At 33.1% G+C, this 24,166-nt stretch overlaps 4 protein-coding genes, 1 long non-coding RNA gene and 1 other non-coding gene across 8 annotated transcripts; 3 read left to right on the top strand and 3 right to left on the bottom strand.

The window, feature by feature from the left end:
* The first annotated feature begins 1,912 nt into the window (after nt 1-1,912).
* LOC133690015 (uncharacterized) lies at nt 1,913-4,319 on the top strand. 3 transcript variants are annotated; one of them, XM_062110158.1, is made up of 2 exons: nt 1,913-3,187; nt 3,847-4,319. In XM_062110158.1, the coding sequence occupies exon 1, from the start codon at nt 2,020-2,022 to the stop codon at nt 3,145-3,147; it is 1,128 nt and encodes a 375-aa protein (XP_061966142.1). In that variant the 5' UTR covers nt 1,913-2,019; the 3' UTR covers nt 3,148-3,187; nt 3,847-4,319. The 3 variants fall into 3 exon arrangements, with proteins under 3 accessions (XP_061966142.1, XP_061966144.1, XP_061966143.1); XM_062110160.1 differs by having other exon boundaries at nt 3,823-4,319; XM_062110159.1 differs by lacking the exon at nt 3,847-4,319 and adding an exon at nt 3,366-3,504.
* Nucleotides 4,320-5,817: 1,498 nt separating this feature from the next.
* Nucleotides 5,818-5,891, bottom strand: TRNAT-AGU (transfer RNA threonine (anticodon AGU)). Its single transcript has one exon. It is a non-coding gene; the product is annotated as a tRNA-Thr (tRNA).
* A 367-nt stretch (nt 5,892-6,258) lies between these two features.
* Nucleotides 6,259-9,954, top strand: LOC133687963 (uncharacterized). The gene is made up of 2 exons (XM_062107318.1): nt 6,259-6,571; nt 6,702-9,954. The coding sequence occupies exon 2, from the start codon at nt 6,702-6,704 to the stop codon at nt 9,732-9,734; it is 3,033 nt and encodes a 1,010-aa protein (XP_061963302.1). The 5' UTR covers nt 6,259-6,571; the 3' UTR covers nt 9,735-9,954.
* On the bottom strand, nt 7,667-13,549 carry LOC133687964 (uncharacterized). The gene is made up of 3 exons (XR_009841069.1): nt 13,308-13,549; nt 9,527-12,929; nt 7,667-9,354 (listed from the first exon to the last, which is right to left on the bottom strand). It is a non-coding gene; the product is annotated as an uncharacterized LOC133687964 (long non-coding RNA).
* Nucleotides 13,550-15,040: 1,491 nt separating this feature from the next.
* Nucleotides 15,041-16,307, top strand: LOC133688970 (probable CCR4-associated factor 1 homolog 7). The gene is made up of 2 exons (XM_062108646.1): nt 15,041-15,242; nt 15,412-16,307. The coding sequence occupies exon 2, from the start codon at nt 15,437-15,439 to the stop codon at nt 16,244-16,246; it is 810 nt and encodes a 269-aa protein (XP_061964630.1). The 5' UTR covers nt 15,041-15,242; nt 15,412-15,436; the 3' UTR covers nt 16,247-16,307.
* A 1,673-nt stretch (nt 16,308-17,980) lies between these two features.
* LOC133688502 (uncharacterized) lies at nt 17,981-21,720 on the bottom strand. The gene is made up of 8 exons (XM_062107997.1): nt 21,534-21,720; nt 21,329-21,417; nt 20,924-20,987; nt 19,723-19,800; nt 19,389-19,465; nt 19,207-19,273; nt 19,019-19,126; nt 17,981-18,271 (listed from the first exon to the last, which is right to left on the bottom strand). The coding sequence occupies exons 1-8, from the start codon at nt 21,603-21,605 to the stop codon at nt 18,242-18,244; spliced, it is 585 nt and encodes a 194-aa protein (XP_061963981.1). The 5' UTR covers nt 21,606-21,720; the 3' UTR covers nt 17,981-18,241.
* Between the last annotated feature and the right edge of the window lie 2,446 nt (nt 21,721-24,166).

Raw genomic sequence — 24,166 nt, 5'->3', positions numbered from 1 at the left:
CTAGCTTAAGTTATTAGATAAAGTTTTAAGATATGATTTATATTATTATCTAACATGAAGTTGATAGAGGAAGACGTTGTCTTCACTTGTTGGAAGGGTGGCAGATGGCCGTCATCTCTTATTAAAAGGATGGTTGGGACTTGGGAGGGTGGTAGATGGCCGTCATCTCTTCCTGGAAGGGTGGTAGATGGTCAATATATTTTGAAACATAAGAAATTTGAAAATTAATCGGAGGACCAGGCCTGCCTCCCCAATTTTGAAACATAGAAATTTGTATTCCTCCACCAGGCCTGCCTCGGGAAACAAAAGCAATGTCATATCTTGGTCCCATTCCTTAAACGCCGAGGACGGACAGTTGAGAGGCTGCCTGTCCCCGCCCCAGCTACCATAAAGATGGAATTATTTGTGAGGTTCCATGTCTTCCTCAGACCACACTTTTCATCCATTATTTTATTGTTATTTTGGATCATCAGCATTTTAAAAAAACATTAATGAAATAATATAGAATAATTTTTTTTTAAAAAAATAACATAGTTTATAGGCGTTATAATTAAAAAATATGATATTTATAGCTTATTGTTATTTAAAATAGTAGTTTTTTTATAAATAAAGAAATATAAAATGGGCAAGAAAAAGGAGAGAAAAAAAATCTCAGAGCCACATCAAAATTCTAATTATAACACCATTAGTATCATAAGAGAGATCTACAATATAAAAAAAAGGTCAACAACGATGATCTGAATAGATCATACTTGTCACCCGAAGATTGTGGGTGGCTCACTTGACTTTGATGACAAGTGATGTTTATTTGGTCATCGTTGGTGATTTTTCTTAATATTATTGTAGAAGTTGTTATTTTGAATAGTGACAAATTATAAGTGTCATGTTTCTCAACCGTGACATGAACAAAAAATATTATTTCATCAAATTTTTTTATATTATGCTAATCTATTAATATTTTTAATTTATGGTGCTAATTTTTTTTTAATTCTTTTATCCTTATGAAATTTTTACAGCAATTATGCTCATTTTTTCTGTCTTTTTGGACATGGAAGCATGCTTTATAACAAATTGCTGCAGCCATGTAAATTTGGTATAATATCAACACGGGGAAAATATCATTCGGTTTTTTTGTACTGCAGAATGTGAAATCTAGGCATCTACCCTTTATAATTCCAAGCATTTATCTCACGAAATTAGGAAACCTTGTGAATCTCTATATATACGTATGAAAACTATTTTCTAGCTCTAATGAGAGGAATCATTGAATAAATTTTAGAAGGAAATCAAATTTAAAATAAAAATAAAAATATTAAAAATAAAAATAAAATTAGTCAATATAAATCATTAATTAAACTGGAATGTTTGGGCTATAAATTTATTTTTTTTAGCTAAAAAAATTGTTTAGACTTGCATAAAATATCTCTGAAAAAGGCTGTTAAGGTTCTAATATTAATGAGCTGGATTAGACAAAACATGTCCGAAAAAAATAATTTTTCATGAGTCAATTAGTTATAAATTCATAATTAAACAAAATCTTCCAACATAAATAGTTTTATAGGTAAAATGCAATATAACCATATAAACAAGAAAATATTTCAATTTCTTCGAATAAATTTTTTTAAGTTTTTATTTATTTATCAGATGTTTCAAAAGTCAAGGGAATCAAGCAGTCCATAGCATGGGATTGGCCCAATTTAAGATCATGGAGTACTTTGGAGCAGGATAAAAAGAAGCTAGAAAGCCCATTGTGAACAAACCAAATAAGTCCAGTAACTACCCAGAAAAGAAAACCGTAGGCCCAATGAATGGCAGCCCATCAAATCTAACCGGAAGACAGCAGTTTTTTAAACGACATGTCATTAAGTTGCTCGACGACAATCTTGTCGGTGACTCCGATTGTCGAATAAAATCCCCGTTTGACCTTTCTCTCGATCAATTCTCCCTCGCTCTCTTCCCAAAATCATCAAAATAAAAACCCTAGAAATCCCAAAATCCTTAGTCACCTCATCTCCCAAAATGCACACAAAAAGCCATCAAATTTTCATCCAATCCCAAAATCCCCAATGCAAAACCCAAACCCTGACTCTGGACCCAACTCAAACCCTAACCCTCCACAATCTCAAGCTCTCTCTTTTACCCAACAACCGAAACCCCTCTTCTTTCTACTTCACCCTTAATGGAAAACCTTTGAAAGACTCCTCCGTTTTACCAAATCCCCAAATCACCCCCCTCTCCACGCTAATTTTACAAACCCGGCTCTCTGGCGGCGGTGGCGATGGCGGTGCCACGGGGGCAGAGTCCAGGGACTGCTATCTCAACATGTATGCTGAAAAAAAGCCTGATAAAGTAGATCCACATGAGCAACGCCTATCGAAATGGCTTAATTGCTCACTTTCAAATGAGCCCTTGACGCAACCTTGCGTAATTGATCGCCTCGGTAATATGTTTAATAAGGAAGCTTTAGTTGAGGCTTTGATTGGGAAAAAATTGCCTAAAGAGTTTGGTTATATAAAAGGTTTGAAAGATATGATTAACATACAGTTAGAGGTGGTTCCAGGTGAGGGGTTGGGTAATGCCCGATTTCAATGTCCAGTAACGGGGTTAGAGTTTAATGGGAAGTATAAGTTTTTTTGTTTAAAGAATTGTGGGCATGTTTTGAGTGCTAAGGCATTGAAGGAGGTGAAGTCGTCAGCATGTTTGGTTTGTTATAAGGAGTTTGAGGAGTGTGATAAGATTGTGATAAATGGGAGTGAGGAAGAGGTGGAGGTTTTAAGGGAGAGAATGGAGGGGGATAGAATGAAGGTGAAGGTGAAGGAGAAGAAAAGGAAGGTGAAGAATGGGGAAGTGGAGGATAATGGGGAGGAGTTTGCAGGTCATGGCGTGGTGTCTTCCCAGTTGAGTGGTCAAAAGCATGGGATTGTTGATGTTAAGGGAGTGGATAAGGTGGCTGGGAAAGTGAAAGGAAATGGAAAGGTTGATAATGTGAAAGGGGTTAGTCATGGTGGTTCGAAGCGGTTTAAGGCGGCAGATATGGTACCAGCTAATGCCACTAAGGAGGTATATGCATCCATATTTACTTCATCACAGAAGAAAAAATTCAAGGAGACATATAGTTGCAGATCCCTTCCGCTTGGTAGGAACTAATTGTTGAATGCTTATGAGGGCATAGGACCTCCTTTATGAGGTGATTCTTTGTTCTTCCTAATTAATTTGCTTACAGTTCATTGTTGTGAACATAAAGTATTGATATGTTGACTGGTATTTTCTTGTATTTACCTTGATTGTTTGATGTTAAATCAAACTTGCTCTGTACATTGTGTTTTTCATTATAATGTGCTACATAACACAAGTGTTGTTGGCAGATTTCTGTTCATGGTTTGTAGTTTATTGATGATCCGGATGTATTAATAGTTATACCGTTACTGGGCTGAAATTTACTAAGGTCATTGGTGCAACCTAGACAAAAGGTTGGTTAATAGACTATTGATATGTTGGGACTAATATACCCTTGTATTCACTTGATTGCAAGCCCCCAAATCAACATTTCTATGCATGTTCTATTTTTTTATCATTAAGTGTTTCACTACCTATTCTTACAAGTGCTGTTGGTAGATCCCAGGCTATTTTGATTTCATCATTTCTTAAATTAGTTCTTTTTATTTCTGAGTTCAGAGAGCCAAAATCAGTTACATAGATTCAGATGGGAGCGACGATAGAAAGTTGGATTAATAAAACATTTACCAAGTCAACATTAAAACATTGAGCAAGATTTCTGTAATTTTTATCTTACTTTGCCTTTATAATTATGTTTAATAATAGTGAACTCTTTTGTTTGAGATGAAGAGCATCAAGTCAATAGACAAATAAGGGCAATCAAAGAGAATGGATCCCATTGAACCTCCATCTTTCTTGGCCTTCATCCCATGACTGAGATCACCCTTGACTGATATACTGCCATTGGAAGGTTAGCTGCCTATATGCCTATGTACGAAACAAGTGGAACTGCTCCTTATCAGTCGCTCCTCGGTGTCTTTGTTCGTTCTTCATTCTTGCAACGTGCTACCTTTTCTTCTTGATCAGCCAGGATTATAAAATAATTTTATTAAATTAACTTTGGCAAAAATATATTAATTTAAAGTGCCAGTTTCTTAAAACTGGATGATAAATTGTAGCTTCATTTTTTCAACATGTAGTTATTTGGGAAGAGTTATTCAATGTTTCCCACAGACACCTTCTTTATTCTGACATTCATGTGGGGTTCATGGATTGCTTTTATGCTTGGGCTTTACTTAAATGTGAGAATATTGTTTGTGCCTGGTTGTCTTTGTGTGTGCTCTTACGCTGGCATCCTAAACTTCCCCCATAAAATAGCCTGCTTTTGTTGGAAATTCATCCAAATCATGGTTGCTTAGGCCGACACCTCTGAGCTACTGGTTGTGCATTCCTTTCCTGTAGTTCAAATATTTTGCAAGCTTTCATTTCTGTCTCTTTTAGGGTTTAGTTTTGCACAAAACTTGGAGTTTATTCTGATCAGGTTTGAGGGTTTTGTAAATTCTGAGGTAAAAGCTTTGTGGAGATGTATAATTTTTTTGCCGATGATTTGGCATGTGTGGTGTGAGAGGAACTCTAGAATATTTCAGGACAAGCAGCTGGCATTTTATTCTGGCTTCTTATGGTGTTTTGCCACAGCTGTTTTTAGAGATGTCTCTTGAGCAGATGCGCTAAGCGATTGAAAAGCTCTGTAGCTTTGCACCCTTCCTTCCTCAATAAAATTTCGTCTTTTACCATCGCCCTCCCCATAAAATTAAAGGTCAAGGATCAGTTTCTTATGGGGGAGATGATGCCTTTGTGAGAGTAAGTTATGGTTTGTAACGTATTGAGTATCTGGGATAAGTTTGGTAGTGATAACTTTGATAGGCTGAAGTCTGCCAAGGATGGGTATGGCAAAGCTTTTTAGACTGGTGCGGACTAGTCTGGGAGGACTTGATATTAACATTCCGACATTATAAAAACTGTATGATTTGAAATATATCTGGTAAACTGCAGTTTAAATGAAATGCCTCAAGGCAAAGTTAAAAAGAAGAGAAACATGAAGTGAAAGCACAGCTATCTGTGTGGGTGGATAACAAACCTATTATTAGTACAGTATGGTAACCAGATAGTTCTAGATTTTTTAACCTCAAGTAGTTAATTCCTTGGACTCACTAGTTCCTTTTCCCTCCAACTATGCTAATATTATGTAGTTTTAAGTTTTAACATATTTCTAGTCGAAACCTTCTTAGGATTCATCTGCCACATGAAGAAATTATGGTTGTGAGTTCACTCTCTTCGTGTGTTTTTGTCTTGCATTGAATTTCGTTTTATGTTGAGAGTGACCTTGTGTGAACACTTGATGCCTTTTAGCGAGGAAGGAGAGTATGCCCCAAGCACACTTGAACCTCTTCATTCGAGGTCATAACCCAGCAACTTATTGTAATTAGGGGGAGAGAAGGCTGTGCCACAAATGGGATTTGCTGCAGTTTTTGAAATCTGCTAACTTTGGTCATATTTGATTTGTGTCATATTTATTTGATGGATGACATTCGAATAATAAATAAGAAGTTTTACTAATTTAGTCGCTTGAAGTTGTAGAAAAAAAAACCATTTGCATACCCTCTTGTTCACTCATTTTGTAGGCATCTGACGAGAATTTCAGCTGCTTGTGTTCTCTCCCAAATTGTCCATTCGAGAGGTAGCTTCATCATTACCCATTAGTAGAATTGCAAAGTGAAACATGTTTCACATTAAAATAGAAAAAATAAAGGCAGTGCTTTCTGCTTTCATTGAGAGTCGAACTCAAGACCTCCCGCTTACTAAACGGGTGCTCTAACCAACTGAGCTATGAAAGCTTGCTTGCATCCATTTCTCGGTTAGCAATAAAAAGCAAAGGACATCATGGGTAATAATTTCACTCACTGTTCCCTGTTATCAAAGATGATTTTGGAGTTGGGAGTCTGTTCTCAAAAACATATTGCAATGTAATTTTAGTTATCCATAATTAATGGATCATATTATTATTATTATTATTAAATCTAATTGATCGTTAATTTTGGATACTGATTTATATTAATAACTTCCACTACAAATTTAGAAACCGTTTGAAAACATGTTTGTTTTCAAAGTATTTTTGATATTTTTAAATAGTTTTAATATACTGATATTAAAAATAAATAAAAAATATTATTTTTACTCAGTGCAGCCAGAGCATGAAACATATTATCAAGTTTGATTTTTCCTTGGAGGCAAAATCCCGGAGTGGTATCTGCAATGCTAATAATTATGCTTGATCATTGACTGCAAAGGATCCTGAGTCCCTAGTAACAAAAGATTTGGCTCTGCATCCCAATGCTTTCTTTAAGGCTGTTTATCTGGAAGAAGATAAAAGTATTTGCAAGCCATTTTGCAAAGTCAACCATTGCTACTGGCTACAACCGGTTGCTTTATCTTTTGACTTCCTCAATAAACATATCCTTCATACTGCGATTGTCCCATTACCATATTCTGCAGTTTAAGATCAAGTGAAACTGAGGTTATTTGTGATTTTCGTTTCTTTTTTCTTGGGATTTTGTTATTTACTTTCGAATGATTTCTAGATCGGTCATGGTTGCTATTTAATTTATCTGCAACCGGATTTCTGCTGTGTTTTCTTTTCTTTGTAGATGAAGATCCAGAATTTGCTTTTGTTTCTTTCGGCCCTGTTAGAGTTTTTCATGATCGCTAGCTTCGCACTTCCTGATGAAGACGTGTACCGTACATTGAGTGATCCTTCGGTTACTTTCACTTACAGCAGATTATCTGAAGTTGAAAAGCAGTGCCGCTCTCTCCTGTCGTCAGCTTCTGAACTGAAAACTGATGAAGACACAAAGTTTAGACTTATGGGAGGGCTCTCTTTCAGCAACGGAGATTGGGAGCAGAAAACTGGTGGGGTGCCATTGATGCCATTTTTTGACAGTGGCTTGCCAACCAGCTCTACTTCTCTCCCCACTGCCTTGAATTTGGTGTCATTTGAAGTCAAAGATGTTCGCGAGGTCCAGCATTTTCAAAACACGGTTAGTGTTGGAGGATATTTGGTAATCGGCATATCCAGAGAGAGCTCGTTTGTTCATGGTTTTAACCCAGCGCCAAATTTCATTAGACCTGGTACATCTGCCCTTACATTTGCCTTTGAGGGGCTTTATACCGAGAATGAACAGAATGGAGGGGAACGCAACTTGTGTTTGCTGGGAAAGTCAACAGTCACTAGCGGCATCGGGATTTATGTTCCTTCAGATTTCGCGAATCGCTTTGGTCTAGAAACTGATCAAATCTCACTTGTCCTTCGCTATCCTATGACCTTCAGTCTGCGAAATAGAGAAATCCATGGAGAAATGCATAGCTTAAATGAAAAGGCGAGTCCTAAGTACTTTGATACAGTATACATATCCTCTCAGTTGGGCCATCAATCGATGTATCAATTTAGCTCAACGGTGCAGGCGTCACCAACTTGTGAGCCATATCCATATTTTCATGATGAGGTGATGGAAGATGGAGTCCAAAAGTTTACTAGGTCAGAGTTCTGTACTATTCTCGATCAGGTTTCGTGGGAAGCTCTCAGTGTTTTTCCAGATTATAAACTTGGTGGAAGTTATGTAGAGGACAGAAAATTGACAGCCGTCTTATTTGGGAAGGACATTGGGCACATGAATTTGAGTTACAAACATATTAAGCTCATATTGCAACATGTCCAATGCAGTCAAGCAACTTCAAATGACAGTCATGGTGCAGAAGTTTCAGCGGTGCTGAGAGTAATTCCTGCAGAAATGGATCCAAATTTAGCACGAACATTGACCGGTCTTTCAGGCTTGGTTTTCAATGCTGAGGGGAGGTGGAATCCTTCAAGCGGGAAACTTTGCATGCTTGGTTGTCGTACTGGAGATGATTCAGAACTCAAACGATGCACTTTACGGATATCACTCTATTTTCCTCGAGCATTGTCGATCAAGCAGAGGAGTTTAGTGTTCGGAAGCATATCTAACATAAGAGATGGAGTAAGCTCAAACTATCATCTTCTTTTTGATTTAGTGATGCAACCTTCATATTTGAGGAACCCATTCTATTCGTATAATACCCGTTACTTGTCATACAATTACTCAAAGCTTAGTCTGGCTAGTTCCTTTAAAAAGCGAGCTCAGCGTTTCACTACCCTCAGCCATTCTCTGTCGAGGTATCCCGCTCTAAAAGGAGCAGAATCACGAGCTCAGCTTGATTCTTTCTCCTATGAGCTCCTCGTTGATGGCTGTATTGCCCCTGATCAGCTACCTGATGGTCTTGGTACACGTATCTCCATTCGTATGGAGGTACTTTCGCTAGGTCCACTAATTGAACACTTCCACGAAGATGGTTCAAGGGAGGTTGCAGTCAATACAACAGCTAATGTCACCTTCACCAACAGACAGCTTCTGAATGTCTCAACACATCTTATTTTCAGAGAATTGAAAGAAGAAACTCGGGAATTTACCATGATATCTTACAGGAATATCTCACAGGTGTTCTTGGAAGGTATATATGATCCAGTTATTGGTGAGATGCATCTTATTGGCTGCAGAAAGGTTGCAGTCGGAGGCACTGGTGTAGAACGGGGCCTAGATTGTTTGATTGAAGTTGAAATTCAGTATCCCTCTGAAAACATGGAACATACCAAAATCACCATCACCAGCCAAAGGGGTCGAGATGATCCCCTATATTTTGGCCCTGTTAGCTTGCTGACTAACAAGACTCCTTGTCAAGACCACTCACTCTATCGAATGGGTGAAGATCACCCCTTATATTTTGGCCCTGTAAGCTTGCCTCATTATCAAAACCATACATTGACTGTGGCCTTTCGAAGAACATTTGAAGGGATTCTTCGAATTCTGTTGCTTAGTGGGGTAATTGCAATGACATGGATCCAACTCCACTATGTGAAGAAACAAACAAATGTTATTCCTTATGTATCTCTTGTCATGCTTGCTCTTCAGGTTCTTGGTTATAGCCTTCCATTGCTCAGTAGTGCTGAAATTCTCTTCATATCTTCGTCTTATGATCTTGATTGGTATGGGCTGTTGCCAAAAGTCCTCGACTATGCTGGAAGATTTCTTGTTTTGGTTTCTTTGCTTCTCACTTCAAGGATTTTCCTGATGGTGTACAAATATCAGAACAAACCACTTTGTACTTCCAAGATGAAACATCTTTGGGTTCCTCACAATAAACTGGTCCTTCTAAGTACTTCGGCTGTACACACAGGTGTTCTTATATGGTTATCTGTAAATGGGCATCGAGACATGCTGTTTCATCCTGAAAATGGTTATAAAACAGGAGCTATTCATGTGCAACAAATTTGGATGAGCATCCTAAAAGATTTTGCAGGAGTTGTTCAAGATTTCTTTCTACTTCCTCAGATTATCAGCAACTTCTTGTTGCACACAAATGTTAAATCACTGCACAAAGCACACTACATTGGGCTTACCTTGATTAGGCTTGTTCTGCATCTTTACGACTATATCAGCAATCCTTTTCTAGACTCCAAATTCCAAGATTCAGAATTTGTGAGCCCGGAGAGTACTTCTGAGTTTAGAAAGTCTGCAGTTGTAATAATAATGGTTGTGCTAGCAGTAATAGTCCACATCCAGCAGAATTGGAAGAAGCTAAGACAGTCATTGGAAGTTGTCCGATAAGTTAGACGAATAAGTCTGAGATATAATTACTCCAGAATTGTAATCTTGTTGATTATCATGTTTCCTACTCAACAGGCATGTTTACATGAGTCATGGATGTAAAATTCCTTTGAGCATGTCCTTTGAAATTACAGCAACTATAAAAACAGAACAGTGCTGCACTGTTTACTCCCTTAAATAACATAACATTAGGGATGACTTTCTTCGTTCTACAAAGTTATATTTGCGTAGTTTTATGTGTCAAAGTTTTTTTTTTTTTCTTGTATACTCTCACATGTGCAAAGGATCAAGGAATTTTTGATATTATATTAAAGATTAATTTTATAAAATATAATTTTCAATTGTAATTAAAAAAATAAATAAAAATAATAAAAATCAAAATAAACAAAAAAAAATAAAACAGAGCTGAATGTTGAAAAGGTACATAAAACTACATTTTATTCCCTGAATTCTTAGTTTATACTATAGTTGGTCCTTGATGTTTATGAACATTGAAAGAGAACAAAGAAAGTCATCAAAAAAATAAAAAAGAGAAAAAGAGGTCGATCGGGCACATTTTAGTATAACTCTCTCACAAATGGGACGCCTCCTATACAATGGGGTTTGAAAAGTTTCGACACCTCCTATGTGATGGGACGACGCGTCAATGAGCGCACCTCTAGTTTGGCATTGCAATCATTTTTTTTTTCTTTCTCTCTCTCTCTCTTCATCAAATCTAGCGCTAGTCCCTTGAAGAATCCAAACCGGCCCCTACAATTTATTTTTTCTTTTTATTTGGTCATTGTTCTTTTAATTATTATTTTTTAATTTTCAATAATTTATAAAATTATAAATATTTTTCAATTGCACCCCTACCATCTTTAATCTATAAATAATCTATCAAATCACAAATGTTTTTCAATTGCACCCCCTATCATTTTTTTTAATCTTTCAAATTTGATACTTATTCCTTTGATTGCTATTTGTTTTGTTTGGGATCATTTTTTAGATTTTTTTACAATTTCATCCTCCTTGGGTTTTTTTTAAATCGAATTTGATCTTCAATCTTTTTATTGCTAACTTTTTAGCATTGGCAAGTTTTTTATATTGATAATGTTTTTCACAATTTTATTCTTTAAAATTAAATTGGTTGGAAATGAAACTTCTTGATTGAATTCAAATCTAATATTTTATGGATAACGAGTTTTAGAAATTAGATCAGGTTTAAAAGGATTACCCTAGTTTGCTTAATTATTATTATTATTTTGTTTTTTTAAGCTCATGTTTTCTTATTTGTTTAGAGTTTTGCTTTGTTATTTTTTTATGGTTTGCCCTCAATGGAGTTAGTCTCGGGTCCATGATTAGGGTCACCGATTTCAAAGGTTAACACATGTTGACTTTTGTTTTTTTTTTTGTTCTTTTTTAAAATTAATATATTTCAATTCTGTCTTTCAACATTTGATTTATTGTTAATTGATCTTCGTAATGTTTTCTCTTTCATTTCTATTAGGTTATCCAGATCGTGTGTTCATGATCATAGGGTTAACGAGTTAACTCAGGTTGATTCATATTTTTTTCTGTTGCTTTTTTAATTAAAGTTCTTTTTTTCATTTTCTTCCTTCTACATTAGATTATTCGATAATTAAGTTTCATAATTTTATTCAATTTGCTTTTGAATGGAGTTAACTTGGTATCATAACTGGGTTAGAGATTTTGAATCTTGACTCAGTGAAGCTCGGATCGAGTTTTTTCAACCTTTTTTTAATTATGTTTTTTTTTTAATTTTCTTTTTTTAACATTTTATATGCCAGAGATTGAACTTCAGTTTTTTTTTATATGAAGTTATCATGTTCTCATTTGATTTACTAGGAATTGGTCATCGAATTTTTTCCTGCTTTTCTTTGTATGAGATTCTCTCAATCTTATACCCATAGTTGTGAAATTTTTTAGTTAACCTTGTTTAACTCAGGCATTTGTTTTGTTTTTAATTTTTTTTTTAATTTTACCTTTCAACGTTTGGTTATTTAATAATCTAGATGGATTTAGGTCAAGTTTTTTTTTTATCAATTTATTTTTTTTTGTTGAATTTTTTATTTATATAATTTAAATTATCAATTGAACCAATAACTCAGGTCTTAATTTTTTGTCTTAGCATTCTTTTTATACATTGAAAAGTTTTTTGGTTAGCCCACAACATAGTGCCGGTTAAAAATCTATTTTAAATAATTATTCAATCATGCAATAGTTTTCTATAGCATTAGAACTTTTTATGGTATAATGACTTTATGATCAATTATATATTACTCTAATATATATAATTTTTTGAAAGTTTTGATCATTATATTCACTAAGAATAGAATATTTATTTTATTTTTTTATATGATTTTTTTCTAAATATGTTATTATTAGATTTATTTATATAGAAATGATCGGTTCATGTTTTTTTTTTAACTTCATTTAACGATTATAATAATTTTTTATTTAAAAAACAATGCTTCTAATAAATAAAAAAAACATCTTTTCAAAAACAAAATGTGAATAAGAAAATGAAGTTTTTGATTAATTTTTTTTCTTTTTAATTCAAATCATTAGAATTTTTAGGAATATTTGTTTTAACTGCCTTTAGTTTTATTTGATAATTCATATTGTTCATAAAAAAGAAAATTAACTTTCCCCTAAGAAAAGGACCTTTCTTGTATTATTGGGAGTCGAACTCGAGAGCTCCCCCTTGCTAAACGGATATAAAACTCAAAGCTTTTTGCTTTCACTGTGGTCAACACTAATCATTGAGCATTGCCTTTTTTAATTTTTATTTTAATCCTTGAACTTTGCTTTTTTGTCAATTCCATCCTTTCAAGTGATGTTTATGGAGTTTAATGTGTTGATATTCTCTTCTTCTTTCATATTATTGACAATACAAGGAGTTCAGTGAAATCTCAGTATTGAATTGGATGCCAATTTATGAGAATTAAAATTATAGTATTAAAAATAATTAAAAGAATAAAGAATAAAATAAAATAAAAACACTAATAGAACAATACAAGGAGTTTAATGTGTTGTGCATCTTTCTTCCATTTTTTAAATATAAACCAAAAAAAGGCGCAAACCTGGCGAGGAGCTTGACAAAGCTCCCAAGAAAATTAGGAAGACTGGTGGTGGGGGTAAGCTATCGTCCACTCAATCAACCATCCTTGACCCCAATAAAATATTGTGAACCTGTAACAAAAACAAAAATCAAATTGTGACTCTCTTAATTTCACATCTTTTTTAAGCCAGAAGAAGGATCAAAACTTTAAATCACTTGTAAATTCGAAAGATTGAAGGAGATAGAGATAGATATTGAAGACAAAAACCCATGTTTGGTATTGTATGTGTAGTTCTGGGGGCGTCAAAAGGGAGAGATTGTTAAGAAATGGTGCATCAAGCCTGCCACTACTCTTCAAGGCAATTGAATTAAAGACCTCATTCTTTGGCATATTGAAAGACAGAGAAATATTGAGAAAGAGAAGCACAGGCATGGTCAAATTAAGCGGTGAAGAATCAGGTGCGGCAGGGACCGCCACCGCCACCTCCTCCTCAAGGTCGCAAGCTTACCATCGTCTGATCTATCTGCCAACAAAACTCAAATTGCAATCGTCTTCTTGTTCTCAAAAAGAGATGAGTAGAGAGAGATGTTGGAATAAGAAAAAAGGGGTTTTGGTTTTTTCATCTCTATCAACCAGAGAGAAAGGAAATTGAATTGAAACTGTAAAAGGGCTACTAGGTGTTTTTTAATTAATAAAAGAAAACTCTAGTTGTTTTGAGAAGAGAAGAAAGATAGACATGGCGGTCATGTATAAAACCCAAAAAATTAGATAAATGGCCGGGAAAAAGCACACACAAAAATAAAAACAAAAACAAAGAGTTGTTGTAAATTACCAAATTGTTATTTCTACGGTGATTTAATTATTCAAAAATAATGTTTTATTTTTTAAAATTTTAGAAATATATTAAAATAATATTTTTTTTTATTTTACTTTCAAATACCCTTTAGCATGTTGGGTCAAGTGGCCGAAGACCTAATATGATGGTTTTTGCAAGGATAATTGAGTTTTTAAAGTGTTTTTACTTAAAATTTTATTTTTTTATTTTTATAAAATTATTTTTGATATCAATATTTCTAAACGATTTAAAAACATAAAAAAATTAAATTAAAAAATATATATTTTTTAAAAGTACAATTAGAATACACTCCCATAAAATTTACAGGATGGATACAATGGAAAGAAAAAAAGCTTTATTAATAAAAAAACTTGTTCAAAATATGGTTGTTTATCCATAGAATACTTGAGAATGTAGTAGTGGTTGTTTTTTAAAGTGTTATTTTGCTTAGAAATATATCAAAATAATTTTTTTATTCTTTTAAAATTATTTTTTATATCAGTATATAAAAATAATTTAAATATATAAAAAAATTAATTTAAAATAAAAATATAATTTAAAATTTAGCTAATCCCGTTTGGAGCACAATAACAGACAGGGGTATATGGAAATACTTTAATTTTTTTAATTTTTTATATATTATACAGAAAGTTTCTTTAAAAATAAATTTAAAAATATAAATATAATCCTTACTAAACATATGATTAATATAGAGCTCATATTATAATAGAAATTAATTTTTAAGGTGTTTTTTTATTTAAAAATATATCAAAATAATATTTATTTATTTTAAATTTATTTTTAACATTAATACATCAAAACGATCTAAAAATAAAAAAAATAATTTAAAATATATAAAAAAGTAAAATAAAAAATTTAATTTTTTTCAAAAATACTTTTAAAATATAAAAATAAACACTAATAATAAAAAAAATATACAAAATTATAAAAAGAAAAGAAAAGAATAAACATCATGTCACTCATATTTTCTTAATAATTAAATGATTTGAATATTTAAAAATCAAACTATCTCATTATGATATTTACGAGGCATCGGTATCTCAATCATTATTATAATGATTATGAAATGATTTGTGACACATTTTCTCTCTTTCAAATTTAATTATTGCTACATATCTCCTTTTAATTTTTTTCTTATTTATGATAAAGTTATATAACTTTTCAATTTAGAAATAATAAAGTCATACTACTTGTAATGAATATTACAAAATATATATTTTTATTTTTATTTAAAATATCTCTTATATGAAAAAATAACATTTAGCCCATAGTTAAGAAAAAAATGTAGAAATAGCTTAATCCGAATATTTGTTTTTTCTTAAAAAAAATAGAAAAAGAAAAGAAAGAAAAATCCTGCCTATATATATACACAGACGAGTAACAACTCTCGCAGTCTCAAGTCTCTTTCCATGTCTCTCTGATCCATATCGCAGCGCTTGGAGCATGCTGCCACCCAGCATGTAAGCAGCCAAGCAAAAGGAAGAGCCTTCAGCATTAAAATAAAAAATAAAAAAAATAGAACCCTATAACTCATTGACAAAACCCTCTGTTTTCCCTCTCCAAGAACATCGTCTTTCATCTCTCAAGGTAACATCTCTTTCTTCAAGTTTAGGGTTCTTAACTTGTGGGTTTCGTTTCTTTGTTTCATTATTTATTGAATTGGGTTTTGTTGTATTTAATTTCTTTTTTGTAAATAATGGGTTTCTTTTCTTGTTTCATATATTGAATCGGGTTCTTGTTTCCTTTTTCTTTTCAGGGTTTGTTTGGCCTTGAACTCTAAAATGTCGGTTGTGCATAACAAAGATTTGGTTGTTATCAGGGACGTATGGAATTATAATCTTGAAAAAGAATTCAAATTGATCCTCAATATTGTTGATGATTTCCCATACATTGCAATGGACACTGAGTTTCCTGGCATTGTTTTACGCCCGGTGGGGAGTGTCAAGACTGGCTCTGATTACAACTATCAAACCCTTAAGGCAAATGTTGATCTTTTGAAGTTAATTCAACTGGGCCTTACATTATCCGATGAAAAAGGGAACTTGCCAACCTGTGGAACTGATAAGTATTGTGTTTGGCAATTCAATTTTTGTGATTTTAACCCCAATGAAGATGTCTATGCTAATGATTCTATCGAGCTTTTATCCCAAAGTGGCATTGATTTTGTGAAGAATGCAGAAGTTGGTGCTGATGCTACGAGGTTTACTGAGTTGTTAATGACGTCTGGGATTGTTTTGAATGATGATGTTCATTGGGTTACATTTCATAGTGGGTATGATTTTGGGTACTTGCTTAAGATGCTTACTGGCAAGAAACTGCCTGATACACAAGCAGATTTTTTTGAGCTGATCAAGATATATTTCCCTGTGCTTTATGATATTAAGCATTTGATGAAGTTTTGTAATGGTCTTCACGGTGGGTTGAACAAGCTGGCTGAGCAGTTGGGTGTGGAGAGGATTGGTATTTCTCACCAAGCAGGTTCTGATAGTTTGCTTACCAGTAGCACTTTTATGAAATTGAAGGAGATTTTCTTTAGTGGCTCCCCTGAGAGATATGCTGGTGTTTTGTATGGTCTTGGTGTTGAGAATTGACAGGCTTAATACTTGTTACCAAAAGAAAAATATGAAATAAAATCATTTTTGTTAATCTGCACATATGTTCTTGATTTTCTTTGTTTTGCATGTTTCCTTTTCTGCTTATTTATCGTTCAGTGATGGTATTACCATTCCATATCAGTCTTTGTAGTGATGAGATGATAGGTTCTGTAACTTTGAGGGGCTCATGTTTGGAAGAGGATATATTGATATTCTAAGTGTCCCACTCTCTGGGACTGGGATTCTTGCATGGAGACTCTCCCAACCGCATTTCCATATCTCCTGGGAGTTTTTCAGTATAATGTGGCATTTTAACTCTGATAACAAATGAAGCAGTCAGACCTTTCAATTCTGGACACATTCTAGTTGCTTGATTCTGCTCCAAGTAAGTTCTGATGTTGCGTCCTGTTATTCTTGAACCTTTATCAATCTTAATTATCTTGCTATTTATTGAAGACATTCTTGCATCAATTGTGGCTTACCATCTTTTGCCCCCACTTCATATGCTGATTGAATTCCTGGAAAATTTATGGTGACGCTAGACATATGATATATGATGTGCTAAGTAGGAGGGAGTATTAGGTAGCGACAGACCTGGTCAAATTGTTTTGAATTGTTGATTGGTCATGTCTATTTGGTATTTCGCTGACTTTCCTTTTGTGTTTCTGTAATGGTCTTGCAAGAATTGGGTACTTTTTTTTCTGCCATGGAGGTGAGGACGGTGGTAGTTCTTGATCTAAAGAAGAAGAGGTAACAGGCAATGAGGCTAACAAAATAAACTAAAACGGAACGGTAAAATCCACAGCGCCAATTATTCTGGCTGTATACCTGGTGGCATTGTAGATTGTAATAGTTAAGTTACGATTTTCCCCCTCGTAACCAAAAAAAATTGGCCTAACGGGGGTAATAGGGTCTTTTATAGTTTTTTAAACAAGAAAATATCATAGAAGCTTTACCTTTTGATCAGAGTTATTTTTTTGTCATTTTTCTATGGTTTTTTTTTATAGGTGGGCTAAAGGACAGATTTGTATTTTAATATATAATAAGTATTATTTAAAAATTAGTATATTATTGTTTTCAATTTGATATTTATTCCTTTTGTTTTCTTAGAGTTATTTTTATTTTTTTATTTCACTTTTCAATTTAAAATTTGTAGTTTACCTTTTATTTTTTTTTCTTTTAATTGTTATTTTTTGTTTAATTTGTTAGGAATTAAATTTTATAGTTTTTTCATGTATAGTACTTCCAGTCTAATGACTCGAGTTACAAATTTGAGAAGTTGGTATGTTTTTTTTTATTTTATCATCTAACATTATTTTTTAAAAAAATATTAGATTTATAGTTTTCTCAATCTTTTTTTTTATCGTGCTATTATGATCTTATTACCTAATATAACCATTAACCTAGGTTAACTTGCCCTTTATTACGAAGTTATATATCTATCATCTTAACTTGGGTTGACCTAAACTAAATTTGTTACAAAGTTCAACGCAATTTGTACTCCAAAGTAAAGTCAAAGGTGTTTGAAAATATAATAATTATTATTTTTTTAAAATACATTTTGTTTAAAAATATATAAAAATAATATTTTTTTATTTTTAAAATTATTTTTAACATTAACATACAAAAACACCCAAAAAAAAATTTAATTTATAAAAAAATATATATTTATAAAAAAAAAACACTTATAAAATAAAAAAACAAAATGTCTATTCAGTCATGACTAAGATCTTATGTGCAGTGAAAAAAGGATATCGTTTACTTCACATCAACTGAAGTGGCAATAATTGCATTTACAAGATCATTAAAATTTCCGTGCTTTGAAGAGCATACACAAAAATCAGACAGAAATTGAATAGAGTCACAAGTATAGCTGACAGGATTGCCAGGTGAAAATCCTCGTTTGTTGACAAACCAGCTGAAAAGTTCACTATTCGTCACCATGTTGTTGCAGAAGACTGAAGGTTACATGATGAAATATTCGTACAGACATCAACCTAGTCTTGCTTCTCTTCTTAGTACCTGAAATAAAGAAATGAGAAAAAAGCCGTGACCAGAGTGAGGTGAGAAATATCGCAAGCATGGGTCCACCCTCCACTCAACAGAGCAATTTTTTTGAGACCACGAACAACAAGCTAAACTACACGCCAATCTTACAAGCAGTCACAAAAAAATATAGACTTGGCAAGATAACGCAGAAAAGTAAAACTGAAACAAGTTGAAGCTTCAGGGTCCTTTTCAGAAGACAAGGAAAACATAATCCGGACAAGAATATGTAATAAAATGAGTGGCATTGCTAGGTGATCTCTAATCAGATATGATCTAATCATCCAACTCAGCCTGCAAGGCTCATGCAGCTCTCAGATAAACCATAGTGGTCTTCACAAGGACAAAACAGATGGGCACAAAGATGTCGGCAACCAAAAAATGCAAGGGTGGAGCAACCAGTAAAGGCAATGTCCCTATGTAAGTACTTATTTTAAATTTCATTGATTGACCAAAATGGACAGTTCTACTGAACACCTAATGCATACCCTTGGAGTAGTAATATGCAAATGTTAATCCAGTTTCGTAACAGGTTATCTGCAATCTTCAGTCCAATTCAAAAGCAGCAAACCAAAACTTCACATAACATGACAAGGATTCAAGACAGGGGATGAGAAAGAATATTGCAAGAACTGGAATAGAATAGGCAGAATTTAAAGCAAAATCAATCTTTGTTGATCCATTTGCCAAAGTGAATGGGAAAGGAAACAAAGTAATCCTTACCTCTTCAGCAAATTTTATCAAAATGGTCGTCCTAGGTCGTTGCTGGCCCTCCATAGGTACAAAATGAGCTGTAACTATAGCTGGAAAACCTGCACTATCCAAAACACCCTACAAAGGGAAAAGGGAGAAAAAAGCTCATAAGAGATTCCGCCAACCAAAAGGTCGTATGAATTAAATTTAGTACTTACCCTTACTATTCCAGCAACAAATGCCCCACAGTTAAATGTCCCCATGTCCTTTGGAATTGAAATGAATCTACAGCACAAAGACAGTTCAGCACCTAGATCATAACTTATAGCCTCAAATCCAGCTACTTGTGACAGCAATTGTCATATTATTGAACAAAAAAGGGCAAGGATATAATTACTACCTGTTGACAAGGAGCTCCTTTTCGCTGATCATGTATTCATCTTCATGTTCAGTGCCTTTCTCAAGGGAGTCAGCTACCTAACATGATAGCAGGAAGGTAAGGTCCAACTTCGAATTTTTCATGAACCTATATTTCAACCATATGTATAGAAAAGAAAATGAAAAGGGTACACAAATAAATGCTTTGAGAAGACAAAAATGGGTGAAACATGCTGAATTGCAGGTTAGAAATGGAAATAAAATAATAAAGAAAACACCCTGGTATGACTTTCCATTTTCACATAAAATATAACTTACGGAGTCATTGAACTTTCAAATACTGCAAATAAACTTACCTTTCCAAATAACACTTTCCACACAGTGCTGTGCACAAAAGACAAAATACCCAACAATCGTGTTTCCCTTCTGTTGCCCTGTAGCATCAAAAGAAGCATTGATATAGCACTTGTAGAAACCAAATGCAATGCAAATTAAAGTTCAATGAAGCAAACCTATTGGTCTATTTCCAGAGGGAAGCCAAATCATATTTGTCAAATCATACATCACGCAAGTTTACTCAATAGAATCCTCCTGAGGCAAGCTAGCCAGAGCTCTAGACAACTTAAATCACACCCCTTGTATAACCACAAACTAGTTGCCACAAGGGTGAGAAAGATAGGAGGGAAATGCAAAATGAGATCCTTGGAGAAATGCAAATAAACTACAGTGAATGACCACACCACACCATTGACTCACTGTATGGACAGTGCCTTTATAGCATTTGACTGAATATAAACATCTATGCAAAGCTCAAAGTTTAGCAAGTCACAGATTTCACAGACAAAAACTAAAGGTTGATGATGTTAAGATAGCTAACAAAGCAATTTTCTGGATTGATGTCATGATCTAGCTATAACATGTTAAAAGTTATTTCGTAAGTAAATCCATTCAGCATAAAATAAGGTATCAATTCTGTGGACAGCATGAAATTCTAAGTATCCAGTCAGCAAAATGTAGAGCCATTAAAGACATCAAATGTGGAGTGGAAGATCAAATAACAGATAGCTACTCTAATTTCAGCAATCTAAGCATGCTTTCATGCACTGAAATGGACTGTGACTCCTCTCCCAGTAATTCTAGCACAGGAACATTGATTAAGTAATTCATTATTCACAACTAACCCACAAACTGCAATTCATATCACATGCTACTCACGCCCAATTCAAAACCCCAGTCATATACAATCATGCCCACAAACTCTGATCAGAGATACAGATGTATAATGCCTATATTCCTGCTGCCTCTGAAAGAAAAATTAAAAAAATCCAGATAACATAATCACTATATTGGGGGTGGGGTGATGATATTAATATATATAATGCCCCTGCTGCTTACTGCCAAAGAAATAACTAAAAGGTTTCTAACCGAACTTGTCTACTTCTCATGTGTGTGATTGTTTCAGAGAACGTGGCTAAGAAATTGCATTAATATAGGCATGACCAACAAATTTTTAACTGTGACAGGAGTTCCAAGGAGAACCCTTAGCAATGTGAATACCTTGTCCCTATGACAAAGAAGTTCCAGAACTCGAGCCCCCACAGCATATCCTGCATCCTCTAGCCTGCTCCGTTTCTCACAAAGATTATTATAACAAGTGACAACACCCCGAATACTTGATATAAAAAAAATATATAAATAGAAGGCCACGTACAACAGTTACGAAATTAAATTACAGGTGTCTAGAGTAAACACTTCTAATTACACTAGTTTCAACCATTCCTTCTTTTTTTTCACTTCAAAAACCACACTAAAATTTATTAATTTATATACTAATATGAGATTAAAATAACTGTTTTTTTTCATCAAAATAATCAATTACACATTCTTAACTATATAAAATCGAGCAATTTGCGAGCATAATGGAATTGAAGTAAGAAAATATTGCAAAAACAAGATGTTCACCTTCGCTCTAATTCAGCAATGTTATCAACCTGTGTTTGATTATACTGGACAAGTTCCGAAAACAAAAATGCAAACGCACTCAAACTCACCTGCAAAAAAAAAAAATCCCTAACAATCAATTGAATGCTCAAGACTTCGAAACAAATGAAAACCACACCAATGGCTTGAGTAGGTTAGAGATCGAAAACTCGAACAAGAAGGTTACCTCTTGTTTGCCTTTGCTGAGAGGTTTTTCGAGGACGTTAGAGTATTGCTTGATCTTGCCTACTCCGATCATGTTTTTTTAGGGTTTGATTTTCTTTCTTTCTACGGGAAATATTTTTTGGAAGGTGAGAAATTACAGGAACATGGAGGGGTGGTAATTGGTTGTGCTCTGTTCTGTGTTGCTGCCGTTTCGGTTGTATTGAGCCAGCGGACCTCGGGTCTTTTATGGGCCTGGGCCTGTTGAGGTATTTGCATGGACCACCATCAAATTTATTTCTATCTATCCACTGCCATTCACCTTTAAAGTGTAAACATTGTTCATTGAACAGTGTTTTTACAGTTCTACCCCTCACATCAAAAATTTAACACTACAATTTGGGGTATTGAATTTTTAAAAAAAAATATATTGGTCATTATCAAATTAAAAAAAAAAAATATTCTAACCGCATAGTAAAACGTCTAAATAATCAAAACAATTAAAACTATAGTCAAATGATACTTTGGTATTTTCACAATGATATTTACATAATTATAATGTCAAGTGAGGAGAAATTTGGTGTTTGACTAGGTATAAAAATTAAAAATTAAAAATTAAAAATTAAAATGCACAACAAGATGACTAAAATACAATTAAAAGCAAAAAAGAAATTAGCCTTAAGTGGCCATTTTTTCACAAATATTTTTTGTTATTATTTGGTCAATAAGTTGTTGGAGGGTTGGCCACACAAGAATATATGTGATGGTAGGGAGATTACTAACTCATTTAAAAGTGTCTTTATTATTTGTTATTAATTATTATAAATAGAAAAAAGAATTAACTAATTGTATTTATGACTTTTTGAAAAAAACATTCCACAAACACTAATATTTTTCTAAAATCCAAAATATTCAAGTAATATGGTATTTAATATTTGGATAGTGATTAATCAATATGTTTAAGAACACAATTTTCTTCTCCTTATTTCGGAAAGTACCAAAATAATGGTAAAAATCTAATTACTTGCAAAAACAATCACATTTAAGAGTATTTAAAGACCTTCTAATTATAAAGTCTTCGATAATAGTGGTTAATCAATGTGTTCAATAACATTATTTTCCTCTCCTTAGCTCGGGAAGTACCAAATTAATGATAAAAACCTAACTACATGGAAAAATAGTCTTAATCAAGAGTACTTAAAAATCATCTTATGATAAAGTCAATAACTTTATGGAACAGATAATAAATGATTTAAAAAATCCTTAAATTCTAAAAATAAGTGTGTTTGTTTTTATATTTTAGTATGATCAATAATCTGAAATATATGGAAGCTATTTAAAGTTGAAAAAGTTTTGACTCTCTTACCTGGATGGTTCATAGGGTATATATAATCCCTGAAGTTAGGGGTGAGCAAAAAAATAAAAAAACTGATTAAATTAAAAAAAACCAGAAAAAAATAATAAAAAAAACAAACCGTGAAAAAAACCCGATTCAATCGATTAGAATTTTTAAAAAATTGACCAGTTCGATTTGATTTTGGTTTTATAAGCCTAAAAAAAAACGATCCGAATCCAAATAGAAAAAAACAAGCCAAACAAGAAAAAAATGAGCCAAACATGAAAAAACCAAGCCAAACCGAACCGAAACAGATCAGTTCGAACCGATTTTTGTTCTAAAATAATCGAACCAAACCAAAACCGGTCGGTTTGAACTAATTTTGGTTTTTTAAAAAAAAACAGGTTTAATTACTTTTTTTGATAAAAACCGAACCGAACCGAAAATGATCACTTTTATCTAAAGTCGTCTTCGAGAAAAAAGAAGAACGGGGAAGTCTTATTATTTTAATAGCATTAATGAGGGTAAAATACCCCTTATATATTATTAATGAGAGATAAATATCTATCATATATCATTAATGAATTGTTAAGTATGGTAAACCCTTAAGAAACTTATTTTTCATCTATAGATGTAGGGAGATTATTACCTTTGATATAAACAATTTATGTAATTAATATGAGCTTTATAGTCCTAGATTTTTAAGATCAATTAGACCGTCATGTAGCCAAACTTAGATAAAAAAAAGTGATTTGTCAGACCGATATTACTTTAGATTTAATATTATATTAGATTCAATTAAATTGAACTCAAGTGTATTGGTTCTAGCAATTTATCCTACCCAATAAATATTGGTTGAACATTAAATCTGGTTTATTGCCAAATCTACATTGCACTGGACTCTTCCAAGCTACAAAATATCGAATAAAAAATACTGATTCATCAATTCTCTTATTCCTTCCTTTCTCACATAAGCTTGATTTTTTTCTTAACAATAGCAGACTAAGTAAATTGTATCTTTTTAATAGCTAAAACCAAATAAATTTAATATTTTTAAAATTATTCCAAATAAAGATTTTTAATTATCAAAACAAATCAATTTAATTCAAGAAGTTAACCATTGATTGTTAGGTAAATGTCTAAAATTAAAACAAAAAACAAACCCAAATCTAAACTATAGTTATTAACAGCTGATCATTTAAAACTTGAGTTGTAGGTTAGGAGTTAACTTAGAATCTGGGTTAGGAGTTGACTTCTATCAACTCAACCCGACTTTAACTTTTAAACAAAGATTACCATGTTGAATACAAAAAAAGATTTTT

This window comes from Populus nigra, chromosome 3 (genome assembly GCF_951802175.1).
Source record: "Populus nigra chromosome 3, ddPopNigr1.1, whole genome shotgun sequence".
Lineage (NCBI taxonomy): Eukaryota > Viridiplantae > Streptophyta > Magnoliopsida > Malpighiales > Salicaceae > Populus > Populus nigra.
This window is presented reverse-complemented; position numbering and strand designations above follow the sequence as displayed.

Bases quoted from the DNA above. Each gene is read 5' to 3' on its own strand.
- LOC133690015 (XM_062110158.1), top strand. From the start codon at position 2,020: ATGCACACAAAAAGCCATCAAATTTTCATCCAATCCCAAAATCCCCAA.
- LOC133687963 (XM_062107318.1), top strand. From the start codon at position 6,702: ATGAAGATCCAGAATTTGCTTTTGTTTCTTTCGGCCCTGTTAGAGTTT.
- LOC133688970 (XM_062108646.1), top strand. From the start codon at position 15,437: ATGTCGGTTGTGCATAACAAAGATTTGGTTGTTATCAGGGACGTATGG.
- LOC133688502 (XM_062107997.1), bottom strand. From the start codon at position 21,605: ATGATCGGAGTAGGCAAGATCAAGCAATACTCTAACGTCCTCGAAAAA. The intron at 20,988-21,328 runs GTGAACATCTTG...GAAACGGAGCAG, and splicing joins ATTGCTGAATTAGAGCGAAG to GCTAGAGGATGCAGGATATG. The intron at 19,127-19,206 runs GTAAGTACTAAA...TTCCCTTTGTAG, and splicing joins TTGTTGCTGGAATAGTAAGG to GGTGTTTTGGATAGTGCAGG.